Source organism: Pseudorca crassidens, chromosome 16 (genome assembly GCF_039906515.1).
Source record: "Pseudorca crassidens isolate mPseCra1 chromosome 16, mPseCra1.hap1, whole genome shotgun sequence".
In the NCBI taxonomy this organism is placed as follows: Eukaryota; Metazoa; Chordata; class Mammalia; order Artiodactyla; family Delphinidae; genus Pseudorca; species Pseudorca crassidens.
The window spans coordinates 15,439,116-15,464,965 of NC_090311.1; the positions used below are offsets into that span (position 1 = coordinate 15,439,116).

Sequence of the window (25,850 nt, forward strand, 5' to 3'; positions counted from 1 at the left end):
GATGTAATATGACAGCATTTGGGAATCAAAAGAGTACAGGCACCCAGCTCTGCCACTCTGGCGATGTGACCCTGCAAGTCCCCTAGCACTCAGAGCCACTTCGAGTCCTTCACCTAAATAACAGATAAAGACTAATTCTTCCTACTTCACTGGATTGTTGGAGGGTCAAATGAGGGGATGTAAATGAAAAAGGTTCACTAACTTTAATGGCACGTATGTTTATATGTGTGTGTGTATATATCTACATTAGTACACTAAATATACAAAAGGTGAACATCTACGTTCTCTGAAGATTTTTCTACTTGCACCAATAGCCTACTGTACCATTTAATAATCTTTGCTGTCAGGAAATTCTTTATTTCAGCTCAGTTCTTCCCACCAAAGCAATATCTTAGAAAGCCTCTTAGACATATATACCTGGAATCCATAAGCCGTGAGAATTTCAGATTTATCCTTCACTTAAATGTAAATCAGGTATATGGCATTTGCTTCTGTTTACTATTTACTGAGGTCTAAGAAGTATGCTAACCACTTTACCTGAATGTCCTAATTTAGACTTCCTAATTTCATGAAGTAGTCGCTATTAATATCCCCAATTTACAAATGAGGAAACTGGGGCTCAAGAAAGTTAATTAACTTTCTTAAGGTTACTAGCTGAGTAAGCAGTAGAACTTGGAAAACCTAACAACTCCAGAGCCCATGCTTTCAACCACGGTCATGATTTATATAATATTTCAAATAATAATCAGGAACCCCTAATTACAGATTAAATTCAACAAACCTACTATAAGCCAGACGCTTAGAGGAGAAGTGAAACGGCGTAGTTCTCTCCAGGAGGCTCACCGTTTGGCCACGGGACACGTGGCTATTAAAAAGGAATAAGCAAGTGGTCATCGTTATCATAGGCAGCTGTACCAACTATCCGATGCATAAGAAAATGCTTACGCCTATGCAAAAACTCAGATTTGTTTCTTTTAAGAAAAACTATTTGATGACTATTGCTAATCATTTTTCCTCCAATTCCCTGGCTGTCAATTATCTAATAAATCACTGAATAGCATCTATTTTCCTTTAAACTGTCCATTCAAAGATCTATTATCTGAGAATACTCTAGTTCAGAGTTTTTTCATTACCTCAGTCCTGGATTACTGTACTAGATTCAGTTCCAGCTGGACTTTTCTGCCTCCTGTTCCCACCTCTTTAGCTCTTGCCATGCACCACTGCCAGATTAACCTCCTTAAAACAAAGCTTCCATATGAACTAGTCCCTCCTCTGAAGCTTTACTCAATTCTGCCTTTCAAGGCTCCGAACGATGTGATGCCAATCTGCTTTTCCAACCACATATCAGCATAAATCCTCCTCTCCACCCAGACCATTCTCCTCCTTCCTGACTGAATATGCCTTGTACACTGCCATCTTCACTGGAACTATTCTCCCCTCTGTCTGACTTTTCTCTTCTTTGAATAGTATCTATTGTTCAAGGCTCAAATCAGGTCTTCCTTCTCAATGTAGCTGTACTGAACATCCATGTTCTCCTTCCTCTGTTCTCAGTAGGAGCTCAACAAATGTTTGCAGAAATTATTGCTCCATTAAACATCAACAGCATTTTTTGGCAATATCACTCACTGATACTTATGCATTGTCTTATGGCGCTACTTACATTCTTATATGTACATTTCTTGAGTTCCTATTTGAAGTAAAGTGAAAGCTTCTTAAAGGCCTCAACCATGTCTTCAAGACTTCTTTTGTATGCCATACATTGTTTCCCCATGCAAAGGCACTGGTGAATATTTGACTATTGACATATTTAAATAATATGGAATAAAATCACCTAGTCAACACCTTTAGATAATATAGTCAATTCTACAAGCCAAAAGAATAGTCATGACTTAAGATATCTGGCCTCTAAGTCCTATCCTTACTAATGCCTTAATCTGGAGTTGGGAAAAGTTATTTTTCTATGTCCTAATTTTCTCACCTATAATAGAAGAATTAAAAGTCAAATAATTTCAAAGCACCCTGAATAGATGAATGCTAACTTATTAAATGCTTTGCCATTTGTCAAGGGCTTGACAGATTATTTTCTGAGGATATAAAATTAACTACAATGTAATGGTGTTGCAAGTCATTAACTTTATCTGTCTTAATCGCTCTTTGGATATGGAGAGTTTCATTTCTAGCAAAAACAAAAGATAAAATAACCTCAAAATCCTCACGACTATAAATCCTGGGGAAATTACATGTAAGCAATTTTGAAGGTTCTTCTTTCACTTAGACATAAAAAGCTTTAAGAGAATGTCAATCACACCCTAACAGCAAGAAAAAACTGCGTAACTTCTTGAGCCCACCAGGGAGCTACGGTTGGGAGGTAAAACGAGTTCAAATGGGTGACACACTCCTCAGAGGAGAGATGGGAAACGAACTGTCTCACTTTGGGCATAATACAGAAGGAAGAGCCAGTCATCATAAAAGCAGGTGAGACAACAGCTGAAATTTGAAATGAATTCTTAAAGGCCAAGGGTGACAGTTTAGAAACTTTGGGAGCCCCACACATAAAAGAAGTCACTTCCTAGTTCTTTTCCAAGGGTTTCCAGTAGTTGCTCGTAAGAAAGATTGGGGCAGGACAGGAGACCTGAGAAAGACCCTGTAGGTGGCACCAAGTCATGAAACCCACCTGCTACATGAACCTTTCTCTTATATGAAGCAAAAGCTACAAGTGCTGGGGGAGAGGAGAGATCCAAGCAAAGATGCACTGCCTCTGGTGAAAGGGTGGAAGAAAAAACTGCCCATTACTGGAGGAAGGGGAGAAAGTAAGTTCAGCTCAGGATCCTGCACTGATACAAAGCAGTGATCTGCTACCACTGGGGAAGGGGCAGAATTGCTCAGAGACTCCACCCCTGAAGTCCAGGGCTGCAGGGCCTAAGACTGAGGCTGGAGTGAGAGAACTGAAGAAACATCCCCTTGAACCTCACTATTGTAACAAGCAATAGCAGTTTACCACCGGGAGAGGTGAAAAAGCATGGGTCAGATTCCTTCCATTCCATAGGTATGATGGACTTGCTGAAATCTGAGCATGGAGAGGAACACTGCGAAAAATCCTTCCACAATCCAGACTCCCACTGAACACAAAGTAGCAGCAGACCACTCCTACAGTGATTGGAAGTCTGGTACACTGACAGTAAATATAACAACAATAAACCCAAACCTTTTTCAACTACTGACTAGACTGCCCCAATCCCCACACTAATGGCCCGACAGAAGATGTGTGCCCATCTCTGAATTTATTTATTTCAATGTATATTTATACACAATATTTGGCATTCAATCAAGAAATATGAAACATACACGTAAGTAATAAAAAAGACTGTATGTAACAAAGCAATCAACAGAAATAGGCATGACCCAGGTGTCAGAAATATCAAAGACTTTAAAATAACTTTGATTAATATAACGGACCTATATAGTGGAAAAGGTAGACAACATGCATGAAGAAATAGGGAATTTCAGTAGAGAGATGGAAACCGGAAAAAAACACTGAATTAAAAACGTGATATCAGAGATGAAGAATTTTTTTAGCAAGTGTATCAGCACACTAGATATGGCTGAGAAAAGAATCAGTGAACTTGAAGACAGGTCAACAGAAATTGTCCAAACTGAAATACAAGTTTTTAAAAAAAGAGCAGAGCATCCAAGAGATATGCACCAATATCAAAAGGCTGAACATAATAATTTGAGTCTCAGGAGAAAAGCGAGAGCAAGGAGTAGAATAAATATTTGAAAAGATAACGGCTGAGAATTTCTCAAAATTGATGAAAATAAACTGAAAATGCAAGAAATTGAGAAGCCCTCACAAGGATAAATACAAAGGAAAACACACCTAGACACATCAGAGTCAAACAGCCAAAAACCACAGATAAAAACCTTGAACCAAAGATAAAACCTTGAAGGTAGCTAGAGAAACTAAACAAGCCAGAAGATAATTAACAACATTAAAGTGCTGAATGGAAAGAAAAAAAAAAAGTTAACAATCCAGATTTATATATCCAGCAAAAATATCTTTCAAAAGGCAAAGGTAAAAAAAAAAACACTTTTCAGACAAACAAAAGCTGAGAAAATTCATTGCTCTCAGACTTGTGTTACAAGAAATGTTAAAGGAAATTACTCAGAAAGGAGTATGATACCAGATAGAAATTTGGATCTACATTAAAAAATGAAGAACAGCAGAATGTACATAAATATAAAAGTTTTAGAAATCTTTTTAGGAGATAACTGACAGTCAGGGGCCAGCAAGCTACAACATGAAGGTAAATACAGTTTTATTGGAACATAACCACATCCACTCATTTATGTGTATTGTCAAGGGCTACTTTCACAAAACAATGAAAATGTTTGCTGACCCCTGGTCTAAAGCAATAAAGTAAAAATAAAGATCATCAACAACAGAAAAAACCCAATATATTATAGAGTTTATAATATATGTAAAAGTAAAAAGTATGAAAACAGCACAAACAATAGAAGATATGGAAATATACTCTTGTAAGATTTCTACAATATACATGAGGTGGTACAGTATTATTTGAAGGTAATCTGTGATAAGTTAAAGACATGTATCATAAATTCTACAGAAAACAGTAAGAAAAAATTTTAAAGAGGTAACATTAACAAGCCAATAGTGAGAAATAATGAGTAAGATGTAATAGAATGCTAAAAGTACTCAAAATTGAAAAGCTAATCAAGTGCCCATCATTCAGTAAAATGGACAAATGTAGGTATATTCACACAATGGAATACTAAACAATAATGAGAATGAATGACCTATGAACGTGTGCAACAACATGGAAGAACCTCACTAACATAATTTTGGACAAATATAGGTATATTCACACAATGGAATACTAAACAATAATGAGAATGAATGGCCTATGAACGTGTGCAACAACATGGAAGAACCTCACTAACATAATTTTGAGCAAAAGAAGCCGAACGTGAAAGAGTATATACTGTATGCTTTATTTATATAAAGCACAAAAGCAGACAAAATTAACAATCTATAATGTTAGATATGGTTACCCTTGGCAGTGGGGTGGGGCTGGGAGCTAGTGACTGGAGGGGAACCTCTAGAGGGCCTCTAGTGGACTAGTAATGATCTGTTGTTGTTTTTTTTATTTGGTTGTTGGTTGCACATGTTTGCTTTGTAAAAATTCAGATGATACATTTATGATATGTGCAAGTTTCTGTATAGATATTAAATATCAGTAAAAATTATATACACACACATATAAAACTTTTACTGATACTTATATATATATATGATATATATTTAAACTAAAGCCCTGATGAAAGACAACACACACAAAAAGAAGGATTTTGAAAAAAAAAAGTTGATGTTCTATAAACTTTAAGAAACCACAGTAGGGCTTCCCTGGTGGCGCAGAGATTGGGAATCCGCCTGCCGATGCAGGGGACGCGGGTTCGTGCCCCGGTCCGGGAGGATCCCACGTGCCGCGGAGCCGCTGGGCCTGTGAGCCATGGCCGCTGGGCCTGCGTGTCTGGAGACTGTGCTCTGCGCGGGAGAGGCCACAACAGTGAGAGGCCCGCGTGCCGCAAAAAAAACAAAAAAAAAAACCACAGTAATCGCTGAAACAAATACATGCATAAACAGTAAATTAAAATAGCAGAAGAATGAATTCATATCTGGGAAAAAGGTTCAAGGAAATTCCCCAAGAAGAAGCACTGAGATAAAGCACTGGAAAATATGAAAGAGTAATTAGACACAATAAAATGAGAAGACATAAATCTAACAGAAGTACTAGATGGAAAAGATGTGATATTCAAAGAGATAAGGGATGAGACTTTTCCAAAACTGATGAACGTGAAAATTCAGCCTTAAAAAGAACAAGCTCTGAACAGAATAAATACAAATCACCTACACTCACCAGCCTATTTTAGTTCTGCAAAAGTTCTTAGAGATAGACTAGTCTGTCTCCTTTGTTTTAAATATAAGAAAGCTGAGGTCTAAAAAGATTAAGTGATTTGCCTGGATCCAAAAACTGACTGTCAGCGGAGACGGAAATCATCTTAATATGTTATATTGTAAGAGTTACGAATAAGAGGAGCAAAATATAGTTTCTGACTTCAACTTTCCTACTGGTATGATTATGTAACACAGCAAGATGAACATGAACAGCAATATGAACAGCAATATTCCTGTTCAAAGAGAGAATTTTAACTCAAGTTGAAACTATGAAGGCACTACTGATTCAAGTGCCATGTAATAAGTGTTTAACAAGTGACATTTAATAAATGATTAGGCCAGGCTACAGCTGCCCACACATACCTTAAAGAAACAGTTTCAAGACAAGTCTTCTATTTCAATTTAATTACAAGGCCATTACAATCATTTCAAGCCATAAAGCTTATATTTATCATATTCCTCTATTTAAATGTTTCAATATTTTAGAGTGCTTTTTGAATTATAATTTTTCTATTATATACATCATGATATGAGGTAAATTACTTTCTTCTTTTGAAATAGAACTAATTAAACCTCTAAATGTTCATTGTAAGTCTGATACAAATTTCTAACTGATCAGAGAGGCATAAAATGTACCGAAGACCTTTTAACGTACTGAAGCATTCTTTTCTTATGTAGTACAATGAATCATTTCTGATGATGGATCAGTAGCTTGTATTAATTCAAGTATTTAAGAAGAAAAGACCTAGTCAGTATAGAAAAATGTGAGTTTAACCCTTATTCAAATTTTATAATTTTGAATTATCAAAGAAAAAAATTATATTATTTTAATGCTCATGGATCTTAAAACTGTAAATAAAATAATTCTATGACCACTTTTGATGACTTTTAAGACAACATTTTCCAGAAATATAAAAAACTAAGTGTCAAAATGAAGTCATTTGTATGTTCCAGGTTGAAACATTTCCAGAAATTTCTAACACGTTTTCTTAAAAGTAAAACAACTTTATTATTACATAAAGAATTAGGCCTAGAAATATATAAGGCACAGATATTTCTTTAATATTTTGATTAAAATGAAAAAAACAAAGCAGTTGGTATTCAAATACTAGACTCAAAAGAAAACTAATTTGTTTATGGATGAGTCTTAAACTTTTTAGAGAATCTTGATCAGTTACAGCTGCTTATGAAAGTTAAGAATAATATCTTTAGTTTTCAATAAATATTAACTATTCATACTCATAAATCTGGTGACTCTAAAAGGGGAAGAATTCTTAATATTAGCAAATGTGGTTAGTAAAAATGGAAAATGAAACTAAAATAAGAAAGAACAGGCCATGAAAATGCTTCTACAAGTATTTACTGCACAAATAACTCACACAAATGTATAAAGAAACCATTAAGACATTTATTTACATAAGTGAACAAAGTATGTGAAAAAGTCACACAAAGGCAAATCAGAGCAACTCTGAACCCGTATAAGTTACTAAATGAGCAACGACATATAAATCCCCCACCCAAAGCTGTCGACTTTTAGTGAACTGACATACTCAAATGATGACACTGTAAAATGTTACAACTCTTTGGGAAAGCAATAAGGCAAACTCATTAAGGAAAATTAAATTGTTCATATTATTCCATCTAATAATCCCACTCCCAGGAACTTACCCTAATAAAATTGAAAATAACCTAAGTATTCAGCAATAGAGAAATGGTTTAAACAAACTGAAGTAATATGATTAAGATAATCATTATCAAAACTAAATACAAATAGTAAAAGAATATGAAATTTAAAAAATAGTCAATAAAAAGTATAGGTGTCTTCAGACTGTAATTATGTGAACAAAAGAAGGGAAAAGAATAATACGAACAAAAAAAAAAAAAAGAATAATACGAAATTCAAGTTCTGAAGTCACTGTATCAGGATGGTGAGGATTTGGTAATTTTTCCATTTGGCAACATTTTCTTCAATGTTTTCGATAAAAGAAAAAGATTGGTTACCATTTTAAAAAGTCACTTGTCTTTTCAAAAAATTTATACTCTTCTCCATTAGTAAATTATACATTTTAAATTTTAAGTTGAGAAATAGAGCAGAGAGGCCCTAGTTGTTTTATATTCCTCTATTTGGACCTTAGCTGGCAGTGTATGAAGACATACTGTAACCTGTACCACTCCAACAGAAAGAGGCAGCCACTGCCACCTTTGGTTACACAAACTGCAGGGCACTAGATATGAATATGTAAAACTGTAAAAGCTTCAATTTACAACTTTGTGTGTTTGGTGTTTTATTTAAGGCATTATGATAATTAAATCTTCCTTATAATTTTCTGTGTCATACTAAGAATGTTTTAATATTTCCATTTCCACTTGAAAAATGTTGCCAATACGCTGAAAGTGTTCTATTGAAGCATATAACTCTTTATATTGAGTTTATATTAGGTTAACCACAAATAAGATCACGTTTGTTTACATATTTAAAATTTATAAGTTAGAGGTTGCAAAGCAACCGCCTTTAAAAGAAAGACAATCCATAAAAATGTAAAAACTCTTATATGATGAAAAATTTAACAAGTCTTCCTTTTGAAACTATTTATTTGGATAAACGCAGGGGGATTTGAAAATTTCTACAGATGCTGCATTATATATTGCTTTCCTATAACAAAAATATGACGTACTCATTACATATGAAATTTACTATTTCAGAATGTGACTGTTTTCAAAACTATGGCAGAGAGGGACAGGGAACTTTCAGTAGGCTACCTGAATGAAAACGTTTGAGAATAACTGTTTTTAAACATTTAGAGCAGAAGGGATTAACTGGAAATGCAGGGCAGCAATCTCAGCATCTATAAACATCACTTGAAAGAGCAAATTGAAAGCAAAGTATCATGGGAATTAATACCCTATAAAGATGTATGAACAAGTACTAAAGAATAAAGAAAAGAAGTTTTTCATTGAAGGCATTCTTTAGCTTAATTTTTTTTAATTAGGTTATTTAGTAAACTGGTACAGGGTGGTCGACTGTACTGATTAAATTACCAGGAAACTATCTCATAGCTGCCAAAACATAAGCCATAGGAGATGTTCTGTGCTAATGGGAGAGTAGAGGTGAATTTAATTAAACATTTAGTCTTCTATTTACATTCCATTAGTGGTAGCAGCAATAATTTGGTTCTTCTACAAATATTTATGATAGAAGTTTATTAGCTTCCAAGATCTAAACAAACACAGCTATTACCAAGATAAGTGCAGCCTTATCAAAGAAATGTTCTTAATAATCATAAACTCTCCAAAACATGAGTTAAATAATGGCTTTTTCAAACATAGTTAAGGAATTTCAATAACCAGAGTCACGAGGAAGCCAAAATAAAGTCAAAGAAACTAATATACATTCACTTTGTCACACCAAAGAAACATTTAGCTCATATTTTTTTTCCCTCTGATTAGAAAATGTGGTCAACTTTTTCACAGGAAAAGACTTTGATGAGAGATCAAAATCAGAAAGTTGATTTTCCTGAATCCAATCTAACAACATAATAACATCCTAGAAGAACATTCTATAGTACAGCAAGAACTGAACAACTGCAGGGCTATTTATAACGTACAGCAGATAAATTGTGCACCGTAGAAACCATAAATGATGGACATTTTTCCTCATGCAAAAAAAAAAAAAGAATCGTTTGTCTTGGCACACACACAGCTTGTCATTCTGCACACAGGATGCAAATGTCAACCAGGAAATGAAGACAACCCCAAGCCAAACTTAAAATGTCTTAATCACATCATCTTCTCCCTTTATCTCATTTAGAGTTATGTACTCACAGCTCAAAACTGGCTCATTAGACTCCTCAGGTTTTGATTTTTTAAGTGCCGTCTCTGCTGGGAGAAGGGATGAGCACTGCTCAAGAGACTGTGCAATGTCGTCAATTGTCCATTTGTCTTCGGGAAGGGCGTGCTCCTCCAGTGTAAAGGGTCCCTGTTTGGTGCGGGTCAGCTCTAGCACATTGGCACAGGAAGACAGTTCTATGGCAACAAAAGGTGAAAGGAAAACAAAAGATAAATGATTCAGCATTTCATTCAAATACTGAAGCAACATAAATGATCCAGTAATTCAGTATTTCATCGGCTATAATTTTGCAAATGACAGAACTCGATTCAGACCTCTCAAAACCACCTGAAACGTAAAACTGTAATTATCCATTATAATAGCCAAGAGCCTTGAGATTAAGAAATGATTAAGGAGCAAAATAACATTTAATAACTGACCTAATAAACTGCTTTAAAGTCTACAAGGAAGTTGCACACTCTTCTTATTTAACCCATGAAACAACCCCATGAGGTTACTATTCGTCTCACTTTGCGGATGAGGTAATGTGACCTGTCCAGTGTCACGACTGCCAGAAAATGGCAGGGCCAGAACTGCAACTTCCTGGCTGTTTCTAAGACTATGGCTTCCAGTTTTCAAAAAAAATTTGACTTGTAGCGATAAAAATAACTTTTAGCAGGCTTAATCTTTTCTTCTTATCCTTACTTTGAGTTAAAATATTTTATACTTGAAAAAAATGTTGGTCCTGAGATTCATTATTCACATCTTCATTTTCTATTCCTCTTTTTCTCCTCTCTCCCATTACAAGCATTTCACTGCAGCTGCTTACGCTGATAACTGTCTTCCATAAACCTATAACACTTCGAAGGTGGAAGGGCAGCAAGAATCCAGTTCCTAAGGCCAGTACTCAGAGACATGGAAAACGGAAAATTCCTTCTTCCCATCAAAAAGGAATATTATTCTCTAAATGATAATTCAAAATTCATCTTTATGCTTACCTTTGCCAATGTCACTGACCAAGCTTCTGATATAAAAACCTCCTCCACATTCAACATCTGGAATGTTAACAGTGACATGGTAAATTGCTAACCGCCTATGAAATCCACTTTACATAGAAATGATGCCCCTAAACAAATGTAAAAATGCACTATGCAAACAATCGAGTGATAAAACATTTATGCGCTAAAATATAAATTATTCATCCAGTAGCATATGTGTTTGTGAGACTGCAAAGTCAGAGTGTGGAGAAAGCAAACAGCAGAAACTCTTGAACACATTTTAAATTACATGGCAAGTCATACCACTTTAATACTTCAGCCTTGTTCATTTAATAGATTTTAAATAGTTAGAAATCTCAGCTTTGCTATTATGAGCTGCAGATTTAAAAAACTATTTTCAGATTTGTACATCTTTTTCATTTAATAGGCTTTAAATGCTTAGACATCTCAGCCTTGCTATCATGAGCTGCAGATTTTTAAAATATTTTCAGATTTGTACGCTCAAAAAAACACAACAAACAAAAAAACCCTTTTCAGTGACAGGAATTATGTTTGGGGTGATATACTACATGGAGAACTCCGCATATTTAAATGTTCTCTTGGAAATATTCCTGAAAAAATCATGAAATAACTTAAAATTACACAATGTACCAGAACTGAATGCATAACTAAACATCTTCTTAACGCAGTATAATACAAGTTTATTGGTTAAGAGCAGGGCTCTGGATTATTTTTATTCATCCAGAAGACATCCTGAAAAGAACCGTATTTTCACACAAACGGACTACTTTCTGTTTCTAGCTTAGCATACAAATAAAGCTATTTGAGGGAATTTCTACATCCTTGCACTATATTTGACTTTGGTGAAAAGAGTCAAATTTGGACTACTACAAATTCCAGTGAACAAATGCAACTGGAAAAATTTGAGGTTTTTTTTAGTTTCATAGATAATATCTATTGTGCCAACACAGAGGCCGCATTTTCATGGAATGGAGTGAAACATTTTTTAGTATGTTTGTTTCATTGTTCGCCTAATATTTTAGAATCAGGAAACTTAAGGAGTGACTTTTTAAGAAAATTGTACAAAACCCACAATCTACAGGAACTTAATACACACTAAATAATAATGTCAATGGGAAAAAAAGCAATGAAGTTCAGGAAAAAAGGTTTTGGGAAATTATGTCTACAAGGAATCCCATTCAGTATGCACCATGAAATTGGGAGCAGGGTCCATCTCAGGGAGCCTGAGGATTAATAACAGCTACAGCTTGTGATTCTCCACAGCTCTTATACGTTCAGGGCTTTAGCTAGGAGATCATAAAATTTCCAAACAATAGAAAAAAACTTTTTCGGTTTTAAATTTATTTCAAATATGGATTATAGATAAATTCAAATCGATAACTTGAGTTAAAATTTACCACACGTCTAGGAATACACTTCTGCCTTACCCATTACTCCTATATTTTCATGATCTTTAGCAGTGATTTATTGGTGACAAAGAAGGGGGGGTGTCACTCCACTCTTAGAATTTCTTGTCCAAAAACTGAAAATGCATCGTTTTAAAAGGACAAATTAATGTCAATAAAAAACTGAGTGTAAACTATCAGGTACTAGCCAAAATGGGGAACAAGTATCCATAAGATAATAAAATACAAAATTTTGAAAACAGGTACTCCTTACCTATTCTTCCCCATAGAGATCCAAAGTATGTTACTTCCAACTTTATAGTAAGATAATATAATATATGAAAAACTCACACTATTTAGGACATTTCTGAACCTCCATATAGCTATAGGTATTCTCATTATTTGTGCTGTCAAAAAGGTATTAACAAATTCTAACCTTCTTTAAACTCAAATTTTAAAAAATCTCCAATATCCTAGGGATCCATTAACATTACACAAAAGTAGCCAAATATAAAATAAAGGCACATGTAAATACAAATGTTCTCAAATTTCTCCATCTTACCTAATGTGAAAAATGGTGGCTGGAATTTTTGAAGGGAAAGACTGTACACGGTAACTGGCCTGGCAGGTTTTGCTTCTACTACTTCACCTCTCTTCATCAAAGTTGAAAGTCTCTGTCCATCTTTCTTTAATGCAGAATAGCTTGCAAGGTACAAGAGGGAGACAGGAAGAGAAGGAGGGAGGAAGAATAGAGAGAGATTGAGAAAGAAAGAGAGAATAATTCCAGATTACAGCATGGAAAGACAGGATGATTAGCAGCTCTTTAAACTGAAAATCCTTCTAAGAATGAACTAATTTTTTCTTCTAATCTACTTCACAATGGTGTCACATATAGAGTTCCTAAATATCTTTGAGGCTAATACAGCTCATTCTGGCACTCAGTGAGCAATGTTGTCAATATTTCTCTTTAACCATCTTCCTGGAGATGGTCTATTCATGTCTTCACTAGTCCTCATTCTGGGTTAAGGGTCTCCAGTCGCAATGATCTCAGCTATATTTCCTTGAAACAATATATTTCCATTATAATAATATTCATTTTCAAATATGTTACCAGAATGTTTACAAAGAGCAAATAAACAAATAACAGATCTTATCTTTGTGTGATTAAATTTTACTAGACCACAAAATCCTTGGAACAATCACAGAGAAGAAAATTCTAAAACGATTCTTATAAATGTTTACTCTATCTTAACAATAATGATCCAAAATAATGTTTATTCAGATCCTGCTACAATTTTTAAGTCTTCACATTTGAGCCAAAATTATGAAGAAACATTTCTCCATAGGTATTTCAGTGTTCTTGAAAAAACTTAAGATGTTTTTAAAACACAAAATATATTCTAAATTCTAAAAGAACTGTTAGTAACATATCCTGACACATCCTATAAGCCATTAAAAAAAAAAGAAGCAATTTGCTTGAAATGGTAACATACACAAAAATATGGCGAAATGGTAAATCAATATCATTATACTTTTAATAAGTTATAATTCTCATCTGTTTCATTTATTGCCGAGAATTGTGAAGTATAAGATTCTGGGTCCAAAAGGAATGGGCCCAACACCTGACAGGAAGTGCCAACTGGACTCTGAATCACAGCTCTGATGCCTGTACCAGACTGGACTGGTCCCTTCACAGCAATTCTGGGAAAAGTGACATCTCTGCTCTCCAGAACTGCCCTGATGTCTACAGATGGAATCAGAAGAACCAATAAATCCTGGAAGAGCACAGATGTCAGGCTGTGGCAATATCCAGAGACAGAGGAGACTACATCCCACTACCTCTTAGAGAGTGTCAGAAGCTCTGCATCCTGTCTGAATCAGGTTCACCTTACTTGATCAAACCTGCCTCACCATATAGTAAAAGGAAGCCCCTCCTCTTTTCTTTTTTCATTAAAGTGATGTTAGCCACTGGAAAATAAAATTAAACATTTATTCAAATTCATTAATTGAACTTACAGAGGAGGTACTTGCATTATATTCCCAGTAAATTTCTGTAGAATGCCTTCAATATCTTCCTGTGTTATTTTATCTGCCAAAAATGAACCAAAAAAGTGACACTAAAACAACCACAGAAGTACATGTGCTATTTTTACAGCACTGACAACTCTGAAAATTAAAAAAAAGTTTCCAACAAAGCATTTATTACAATGTACGTTTTGCAGGTCAAATTCTACCTTGTTGAGATGGATAAAATACATGCTAATGAGATAAAAGGGGGAAAGTCTTATATCGTCCAATATTAAGACTAAATTTAATTTCCTTTGCTTCATTTTTTTCTCCATTAAAAATGATCCAATCATCTTATATGCATTTACTACATACTTACTATGGCCTTCAGAAGACCTGAGAAAAATGTTGCATAAAGCTATCAGAATGGTCCTGCAGTGATCAGAAAGTAAGCAGAAAAATACCTGTAAAGTTCATTTCTAAGGTTTTCCAGGCATCAAATATTATAAATAACTGAATAAATTATTGAAGATTATCAAGTACTAACAACATTTAAAATTTTACCTGATAGATTTCAAAACTGTTGTATGGTATGGTATACATTTTCCACACTCACATTAACTTTGTCCCTAAGTAAAGTTGTATTTATGTCTCCTTCACTGCTCTTGGAATTGCAGTCAGGAGTCTGATTTTTGCCTCCAAAATAAGCCAGTGCAAAAAGAGAATATACATAGCAAAGATGTTATCTGTCTTAGTCAGATAAAGCTTTTCAGCTTGTATCTGATACTCTTTCAAACAAAATGATGCAATATTAAAGCACTGTTCTATAATTTTAACAACTGAAAACTATAACACACTGAAATTCAATATTTGGGATTTTCACATATAGATAGATGACTATCCGTATTTCATATTCACTAATAAACTAAGTTACAGAAATATTCTATAACTTGTTTAGGTCATAGCAATGGAAAGAAATTACAGTCTTCTTTTTCACTTTGTAGGAAATTTATTTAAACTTTTTTATTCTGGTGTATACATGTCAAAGGATTTGATTTTATTTGAACAATATTAAACAAAAACTAACTAATGTGCTTTGAATTACTGTTCGAACACCAGAATAAAAATTAAAAGACAGCATGGAACATGTCCAGATTTCAACATCAATGCAGCAAGAGAGTCTTAACTTCAGTGTGACCTTGATCCTTACAAGCTAAACATGAACAAAAGACCAGAATCTACTAGACTCAGAGGAGAGCTACGGAACTCAAAAGAATTTCTCTAACACCTAGCTCCAAAAAGGCAGATCTGAAAAGCCTATTCTGTTCAAACTGCTTTTCAAACAGATGTATCTCATGATATGAATGGATTTTTCCATGAAAATTTTTTACTCTACTGAAACATTAAAACATAATTACTGGTGGCACCTTAGTTATGCAAAACTTCCAAATCTGGACAGCCAACATTACCACCATGCTGGCAACTGATGAAAGAAATGCCACTGTTGATAAAATTGCTATAGTTCACAATCTAGTCTGCCACACATTTTAAAAATAAGACCAAACAGCTTTCTACTTCCGCCAAATTGGTCTCTTTACTGACATTCCTGCCAACGTGTGCTCCTTTGTCCTGCTTCAGTGGCTCTCTTTTACTGATATTCCCTCCCTCAAGGTGACAAGATGTACTCTTTCTCATTCTACTTCTGCCATGCATCCTAGGCATTTATGGTTTTGCTGTTCATTCTGAAATTAATCATTCACAATTTTTAACTGTTACCTACTATATATATGTAGGTATTACCTCACCAATGGAATTCTTATCTCCTTAAAGGCAAAGATAGCTTTTCCTCTTATATAATGCACACAATTAAGATGGTACTAAAGACATTCTTGCTGAATTTAATTTGCTGATGAATAACAGAATCTCAAGGTTAAAAGAGCATTTAAAAGTCACCAAGGAATCATTCATTTGATGTTCAAATCACCAGACAGAAAGCCTGTGCAGCAAGTTATTTTACAATAAAGGCAAATATAATATTTTAGATATTTTTAATATGTAGTGAAGCATGCTGGCTATATCTGAAACATGATACTAGTCTGATCCAAATAATAATAATTGTCCCTGTAAGAATAAAGACTCTACCTCCAAAGGATTTAAAAAGAAATCAAGAATAAAATCTCTAAAGCAAGTATATCCAATAACTGGCCAAAAGAAGGACCTTTGGTAGAAGATGATAGGTACGACAGAAGTACCATAGAACTTGAGTAATTATTCTTTATTTAGCAAATTAATAAATCTTCAATGTGATAGTATTCATTTGAAATTAATTTTTTTAAAAGTCACTCCCATAAAATTAATATATACAAGACCATGTTACATGTTATTATTTGCTTAAAATTTATTGGCTCTTCCAGTGAACTTCCAACATGAAAGCTGGTACTTAACTGAACTATGGAGTTAAAAGCAGGATGACGGATTTAAAAACGATATTCAGGGACTCCCCTGGCAGTCCAGTGGTTGAGACTTTGCCTCCCGATGCAGGGGGTGTGGGTTCGATCCCTGGTCGGGGAACTGAGATCCCACATGCCTCATGACCAAAAAACCAGAACATAAACAACAAAAGCGATACTGTAAACAAATTCAGTAAAGACTTAAAAAAAAAAATTCACCCAGGATAGAGTTAAATGGTTACTGGACAAGCCTTGTCACCAAAAGCAGCTGTTAAACTGGAAAAAATACAGCAAACAATTGTTTTCAAACATTAGACAACACATAGCAAGGACTATCATCCCTGAGAGAAGAGGAAAAAAACAAGGTAAGGCCCACAATCACTTGCTTTTGCTTGGGGGTGCTTTCTGAACTGTACTGCAGGGAGGGGAATAACAAACAAAGCTCTGAGCAAAGATCAGAATTTGGGGAAGCGGCAGCAGCTGGAATTTGAGAGCATTACACAGAGAAAGTGATGTCTATAGGGGTCCACTTGAAACTGGCTAAATTCCAAGCTGTGCATATATATAGTGAGTCTTAACGAAGTTAAAAAAAGAGCTACTACCAAACCTCTTACAAGGCTGGAAGATGTCCAAATTCCAACCCCTCAGAATGAAGAAACTTTGCTGAATACCCCAGCACTCGATAGACACCCAAGAAAAGCCATGCCTTTGGAGTAGGGCTAATGCAGACCTGAAAAAAAGTCTACTTTAGACCCATCCTAACAAGGAATCTATACAAAAGCGACTAGAATTAATAAGTGAGTTTAGCAAGGCTGAAAGGCATAAGATTAATACACAAAAGTTATCTCCATCTATGTATATCTAGCAATGAACTATCAGAAATTGATATTTTAAAAATCCAATTTATAATAGCGTTAAAAAAACGAAGTACTTAGAGATTTCATATACAAAAGAAGTGAAAGATCTGTACATTGAAATCTATAAAAATATGGCTTTATTTTTGCAACTTTTCTCTAAGTTTGATATTATTTCAAAATAAAAAGAAAAATAATAAAAAATAAATAAGTAAATAAAAAGAAAAAGAAAAATCTTAAAGGAATACAATGAACAACTTTATACCAATAACTTGGAAATTTGAGATGCAATGGACAAATTCCTAGGGGAAAAATTATCTAGAATGACACAAGAAATAAAAAATATTAAGTTTGATAGCTAGTAAAGGAATCTAATCCATGACTAAAAGCCTTCCTAATAAAGAAAACTCCAGAATCAGATGTCTACCAGTAAATTCTACCAAACAGTAGAAAAAGAAATAATGCCAATCTCACATAAATTCTTCCAGAGAATAAAAAAAAGAGAGAGAGAATACTCCCCATCCCATTTTATGAGGTTGGTATAACCTTGATATCAAAACCAGTCAAGGACATTAAGAGAAAGGAAAAATACAGGGTAATCTCACTCATAGACAAAAATGCAAAAATTCTAAACTAAATATTAGCAAACTAAATCCAACAATTTATGTAAAGGATAGCATATTATGATCAGGTTGGGATTATTCTGGAAATGTAAAGTTAGTTTAATATTTGACTAAGGAGGAAAATCAACAGATACAAAAGAATTTTGATAAAATTCAATGGCTGCTCATGATTAAAAAAACAAACAAATGGCAAATTAGGAATAGAAAACAACTTCCTTAGTTTGATAAGAAAGCTATAAAAAAACCTATAAAAGAAAATCTATAAAAGTAAGGTAGCAGGGCCTCCCTGGGGCGCAGTGGTTAAGAATCCACCTGCCAATGCAGGGGACACGGGTTCAAGCCCTGGACTGGGAAGATACCACATGCTGCAGAGCAACTAAGCCCACGTGCCACAACTATTGAGCCTGCACTCTAGAGCCCGTGAGCCACAGCTACTGAGCCCGTGTCCCACAACTACTGAAGCCCAAGCACCTAGAGCCCGTGATCCACAATAAGAGAAGCCACTGCAATGAGGAGCCCGCACACCGCAACAAGAGCAGCCCCCGCTCACCGAACTAGAGGAAGCCTGCATGCAGCAACGAAGACCCAACGCAGCCAAAAATAAATAAATAAATAGAAAAGGTAGGAAAACTTGCTCTTTCAGATAACAAGACTCATTCTAAAACTATAGCAATTAAGATAGTTTGGTATTAGCACAAAGATTGATTTTTAATAAATGGTGAAAAACACTGTTTAGAAATAACAGAAGGTGTCAGGATAGAGAATAAAAGAAAGGGTCCTATTAATATGGTTTGAACGTTGCGTCTACTGAGCTACACACTCATTTTCTATGGCTAAAAATATTATTTGTCTAGATAGGATAAAATGACCTAAGATCATTCACTTGCCATTTACTGCATACTGCCTTACTTTAACCAGATGTCAGTTGTTCTCAACAGGTTAATTAAGAACCGTACTTTTGATTGTTATAATGATTGGGTAGGGTGGCGACATCAGCAGCACTTAATAGGCAAGGACCAGGGATGCTGGATTTCCTGCAATGTGCAGTGGTACAGCACAGTGAAGAACTGTCCTATGCCCTTCATGACTTCTGGAGGTCTGCCAGATGTTCATGTGGGTGAAAGTCTGTTTATAATTACCTTAGGCTAGAACATAACTCCATTTCCCATTTAAACGCAGAATTTTTTGTACAGTCTTACATATACTGAACTTTCCAGTACTGAGTCATCAATACCACATTCCTGTCAGTCCGCATTTGACTTGTGGCATTCACAGTGATTTATGTATAAGTATCTGTTATATATAATATATATATGACTACTTCATGAAGACTTTCCATGTAGTAATATCTGTGTATTTACATAATGATATGTCTATTTTACTATAAATTACCTTTATTTCTTCTTTATAGTCCACTTACTGTATTAACATTGATTTTTTTTTTAACGTGTAGGTAGTGGAGAATACCTCTGACTTTTATTTCAGGATAATAAAGAAGCCATTAGAAAATATAAGTTATAGGTCTTAGTATTAGTTCACAGAGGGTTGAGAACATAGGTCCTAGTTCTCTATATGACACAAGTTCCTTAAGGAAACAGGGTAGGTCTTGTATTTATCTTCCCCCTGGTACCCTGCTGTACAGCTTAAACAGATGACAAACATTTACTGATTTACAGAAATCATACAGAAAAATCATGTCAATCAGCAAAATTCTCTGAGCTCTCATTTTCTGGGCCTACAAATACTATTCAATAAACTATAGGGAGCTCTTCCTTTCAGGGCCTAAAGAAAGTTGCTTTTCAAGATTATAATGAGACGATTTTAACAAACTAATATGCTTTCTTTAAGGTAAGTAAATAAGGTTATAAATGATACAATACAAAGTAGAGTTTGTAAAAATTCCAAAATGCTTAAGGGCAGGAAGGAAGAGTATGTTTAAGTAGTTTCATCACCCTGGTCCTCTTTTAATACCACCTACTCAACAAACTGCACCATCATGTAACCAGTTTTACAACCCAGAAAACTAGGTCGTGGTTAACAACCTCCTCTCTGTCATTACCTCATCCAACCAAGTCTCACCAATTTCACTTCCTCACCATTCTTCTAATTATATGTGTACTGACATATACTGTAGGATACTCTGGAAATCGCTGACATTCTCCTAGGCCGCCTGAATCTTAAAAGCACTCTGGCTGAAGATTGCAGTTGGGTTTCCATTAAGTGAGCATCTGCTATTATTCCATAATAATAATAATTTCAAGGCTAATTCAACATCTTTTTTAAAAGATTCGAAATAAATCAGTGATTTTTCTTTTCATTTTGGTGCTTGATTGATCATGCAAGATACTAAGCCACATATAAATGTTAACAGGACAAGTGAAGCTATTATGAACAAGAAGGTTGGTCTCACTACTAGGGTAATATGTAATATATATTAAGACCACTCAACACAAAAACATAGGGAAGCAGATGCTAGACTGCCTATAGGTACATTAAAAAAAGATAACATTAAGCCCAGGCAGAAAAGAAACCCAGGAAGCTTACAAATAATTCACAATTGATGACACAATAATGTGGGTGAACTGACTGTACAAAAACCACAACTGCTGCATTATAAATAGCATAAGCACTATGAGAATTGCTAGGAAACCATTTATCTATCCTTTCTTAAAGTAGCGCAGGAAGGAATGGTAGAAAAATTAAGGTGGGCCCCAATGAGTTCTGCTTTACTGCTAGAGAAACAGCTTTCCTTTTGTCTTATCTTTTTACATACTCCAAAAGCATAGAAATATGATCAATTTAAAAGTACTAAACCTAGTACATTTATCTCAACAGCTAAGAGATAATTATAAAAAACAAAACCAAAACAACAACAATGGCAAGATGCAGGTAAAATCTAGCAAGAGAGTTTCTCTGCTTTGTTTCACATTCATTAGGAAAAATGTCCTAAATCCCAGCTATAAATGGTTTTTGGCAAGGGAGTTAGTTGGAAGAATTCTGCACATTAAAGAAAAACTGATTATAGGAAAAGAGGTAATTATTATAAATCTTTATTAACAGACATACCAAATAAGCAAATATGTTTTTCCAACCTTCTTAACCCAAAGAAATGTACTGACAATTAAAATCACTGGGAATATGAGATTTATTTTAAATTCTGAATTCAGAGAAACTTTCTCTAAATATTAAAAACAAGGACTACCTAAGATGAACTTCATACCGTAAGGTTTTTCTTCTGTTACTTTCCCTGTAGAATCTAGCGTGTCAGTAGCTTTCCCCAGTTCACCAGTGGCAATATACCTCTAGAGGAAGAGAAACAAGGGAGAAAAATAGGCCATAAGGTAAAGAAGAACTGTTATGCATGTCTTAAAGTTTATACAGAACCTTACTAATACTACCTGATACAAAATAAAGGCAAAAATCAATAGACTGCAATTGCTTTGTTAGTTTTTTTATAAATTTATTTATTTATCTATTTATTTTTGGCTGCATTGGGTCTCCGTACGTGCTTTTTTCTCTAGTTGCAGTGAGTGGGCTTCTCATTGTGGTGGATTCTTTTGTTGGGAGCACGGGCTCTAGGCGGGCGGGCTTCAGTAGTTGTGGCACACGGGCTCAGTAGCTGTGGCTCGCGGGCTCTAGAGCGCAAGATCAGCCGTTGTGGTGCACAGGCTTAGTTGCTCCGCGACATGTGGGATCTTCCCGGACCAGGGCTCGAACCCGTGTCTCCTGCGTTGGCAGGCGGGTTTTTAACCACTGCGCCACCAGGGAAGCCCCGCTTTGTTAGTTTCTGATATGTGGGAAGTATTGTACAGATTGAGGAACATTCACAAACTTCCCACACCAGCCAACATGACAAGGAAAAGCCTGATTTTATTGATAATCATGGCTTATAAATATACTGTTACTGTAAAAAAAATTTTTTTAAACCAGTTTTCTACTGGGCAGTTTTGATTTTGAAGGAAAATTTTCAAATACACCTATGAGTAGAGAGAATGGTACAATAATCCCCTACCTAGTCATCTCAAGATTCAATGATTTTACCATACTTAAAAGTAAAATTAATTTTTAATTAATCAATTTATTACTTCTTACATGAAATACCAAGAGTAATCTTAGTAACTTGTTTATGCATTTAAACAAAAGCTAAATATGTAGAAAATAAGACAAAACTAGTATAGCATAAGTAATGTACATATGTGTTTCTTAATAAAGAGAAATTGCTACTTCTTAAGCTCTCTGAAAGGATAAAAGTCACTTCTCAGAACTGCTCATTATTCACAAATGAAGAAGTAGATCACTGAGTTAACTGAGGATTGTTCTGCTTCCCATCTCAGGCCACACTTATACTACATATTCTTTGTATTCCTCTCTTTTGATCAAATTCAAATTTTATTTGGAGGTTCACATGAAGTAGTGAGAAAAATGCAAGGAATATAATTCCCACTGAAAAGAATATGTAGTTACGCTGAGTAATTTAAGCTGGAGAACTTTGCAGAATTATGTTTATTAATGATAAGCTTATTACGCTACCACACCGAAAACATGTGGTTTTGAATATCTTCATTAAAAAGCAATAGCTCTATACAGTTCATAAATGTAAGTCCTTCAAAATTTTCAATATAGTACTTATGAAATGTATGAATATTAATAGAGTGTAAAGAAAAGGTACAAATTAGACTACCTCTGGAGAAAGTAGATTAGAGATGCTCTAATCTCCGAGAGTTGCTAAGTTTCAGAGGAACATTATTCAAGTCACACTTCAGAATTGACATTGACTGGTTAACCTAAAAATGCTACTGTATACCTGGGGGAGATTACTGCCCTCTGAAATATCCCAGGGGAAAAGTTTGTATATCCCAATGATAACACTTGTTCAAGGGTTGGAGGGGGATACAAAGCAGCGTTCTGACGAAATGTTGGCTTTGCCTACAGGTACTATTATGGTTTATCTCTGCATATATATATATATATATATATATATATATATATATATATATACCTTATATACCTGTAAATTGCTAGGTAAGAGTCTTTATATGGCATCAATGATTTCCTAATAGAACATCAACCCTTCCATCGCTCACTGGTTTCAAAAGCACATATAAGTAACCAACTTTTAATCAGCAATATAGAAAGCTAATAAAGATAATACTCCAAAACCTCATCAAAGTCTGTTACTTCAAAGTACATCTGCCATCCAGATTCTGCTGAATGACTGGTTCAAAGAAAGTATAATTTAGGGAAGAGAGTAAAGGGACTATGCATCTATTGCCTTCTTCTAGGTAATCTATATTCCATAATTAGATCAAGTTAGGTCAAAGGGATGTATTAGCCTAACCCCCTTAGAATCCTTTTACCAAAGTTATATTTCATGCAGATCCACTTCTTCACCTGTTGTAAACTATTTTGAGATCCACTATCTGTCACTCAATATTCCTTACTGTAAGAAATTTCTTTCTGACTATAATGCCCAGGGTAAAGTCTCTTCATTAAAAAACTGGCATGCTTTCTCTTTCTAATGAATGTCATATTTTTGCCTAGGCCACCAAAAATCACAGACAGAAATAAAAGCAACGAAATTAACTGTATTCAAGATTTCCAACAGAAATCGCTTGAATAAAATTAATGTCTATGGAACATGTAGCCAGAGGGACCCAAGAGGCCTGAAACTCAGGAGAGAGAGATTTGGGGATAGTGAAACACTTGAGAATAGTAATAACAGTATCTATTGAGCAACTTTTGTTTAACAGGCACTGTACAGAAAACCTACATGCTTTATGCACACATTACACTCATAATCCCAAAAGAGAATGCAGTGAGAAAAAAATGGCTCAAGAGAAAGTTGATCATTGGCAGAGCAAGGCTTACCATATGACAAAGAGAAAGCTAATGACGAAGACAAGGAAGGGCTCTTTTCTTAAATCTTACTCCAATCTGATTGGGAAGGAATGCATGAAAGGAGTGGGGTGGTCTAAATAATCTGTGGTCTTCACAAAATGGAGGCAAATTAATCTCATGGCCTAAAGATTTTAGGTAAAGGTCAGCACTCCACCCATTAATTGGTAGTGTTGTATGAACTGGTATTTATTACATTGAATAGGATTCTGAGGATATTTCTTGGTTCAGCAGAAAAGAGTGTTAGGTCACATTCAATCAACAATGTCTCTCCTTAGGACTGGATGGTGAGGCAACGGTGTATTACGATATGGCTATAACATGAACAGCGAGTATCTGCCATCCTAGAACTAAGTATTTCTACTCTTGAGGTAACCCCACTCTACACATACTAAAAGGCTAATTTTTCTAGTAGCACTGTGATGCAAATAAAAATTCATCTGTAGGGCTTCCCTGGTGGCGCAGTGGTTGAGAGTCCGCCTGCCGATGCAGCGGACACAGGTTCGTGCCCCGGTCCGGGAAGATCCCACATGCCGCGGAGCGGCTGGGCCCGTGAGCCATGGCCGCTGAGCCTGCGTGTCCGGAGCCTGTGCTCCGCAACGGGAGAGGCCACAACAGTGAGAGGCCCACGTACCGCAAAAAAAAAAAAAAAAATTCATCTGTAAAAGTGGAAAAAGTAAATATGAGGTCAAACAGCAGGCCTGTGCCCCATTAGAAGGCTGCAGACAATTTTTTAAATGAAAGAAAGATATCAAGACTACACTGTACATAGGGTTAAAGTTGTTTGATAAAATTTTTGGTTCTTATACATGAATGGATATATAGAGTCATGTGTAAAATGAAATTCTTATTATGGGTCTTCCTCAAAAAATTTTTGTAAGTCACTGCATAAGATCTCCAAGATTACAGCCAGTGCTAAAAACAAAATCTATTTTTAAAAATTCATTAACAGGGCTTCCCTAGTGGCACAGTGGTTGGGAATCCACCAGCCAATGCAGGGGGCACGGGTTCGATCCCTGGTCCGGGAAGATCCCACATGCAGAGCAACTCAGCCCATGTGCCAAAACTACTGAGCCTGCACTCTAGAGTTCGTAAGCCACAACTACTGAGCCCATGTGCTGTAACTACTGAAGCCCGCGCACCTAGAGCCCGTGCTCCGCAACAAGAGAAGCCACCGCAGTGAGAAGCCCGCACACTGGAACGAAGAGTAGCGCCCGCTCGCCGCAACGAGAGAAAGCCCAAGCGCAGCAACGAAGACCCAACACAGCCAAAAATAAATAAAATAAATAAATTTTTAAAAAATTCATTAACAGCTTTTAACTACTTCTGATAAAAGTGTAATGTCCAACATACTTAAAGGTAAAATTTAAAAGATTTAATTTTTCAACAAGTACATAATCTAAAATTAAAAGTATAAGAAACACAAATAGCTAACAAGATGATAACGCTTATTTTTTACTTACTTTGTGGTACGCGGGCCTCTCACTGTTGGGGCCTCTCCCGTTGCGGAGCACAGGCTCCGGACGCGCAGGCCCAGCGGCCATGGCTCACGGGCCCAGCCGCTCTGCGGCATGTGGGATTTTCCCGGGGCGGGGCACGAACCCGTGTCCCCTGCATCAGCAGGCGAACTCTCTACCACTGCGCCACCAGGGAAGCCCAATAACGCTTATTTTTGAAACATGAAACACCCAAGAACTAGGTCTCTATAATAAGATGCACCTGGGATTTTCTATTTACTTTACAGTCTTCTGAGGATCGGTGATTTCACTGTATGACATTCAGCTTTCCTAGCTGAATACCAAAATGGTTTGTGATAA

The 25,850-nt window shown here is 35.5% G+C and overlaps 1 protein-coding gene across 4 annotated transcripts in view; it reads right to left on the reverse strand.

The window, feature by feature from the left end:
• The window catches only part of TRUB1 (TruB pseudouridine synthase family member 1), a 52,772-nt gene that overhangs the window by 14,961 nt on the left and 11,961 nt on the right, over positions 1-25,850 (reverse strand). For 3 of the 4 annotated variants that reach the window (XM_067709305.1, XM_067709304.1, XM_067709306.1), the window contains exons 4-8: positions 21,359-21,440; positions 14,221-14,293; positions 12,767-12,906; positions 10,799-10,855; positions 9,797-9,997 (exon numbers count right to left, since the gene is read on the reverse strand). In XM_067709305.1, coding sequence (XP_067565406.1) covers positions 9,797-9,997; positions 10,799-10,855; positions 12,767-12,906; positions 14,221-14,293; positions 21,359-21,440 — 553 coding nt within the window. Of the gene's footprint in view, positions 1-7,360; positions 9,998-10,798; positions 10,856-12,766; positions 12,907-14,220; positions 14,294-21,358; positions 21,441-25,850 lie in introns of those variants that run through there. The other variant, XM_067709303.1, reaches the window with a different exon arrangement.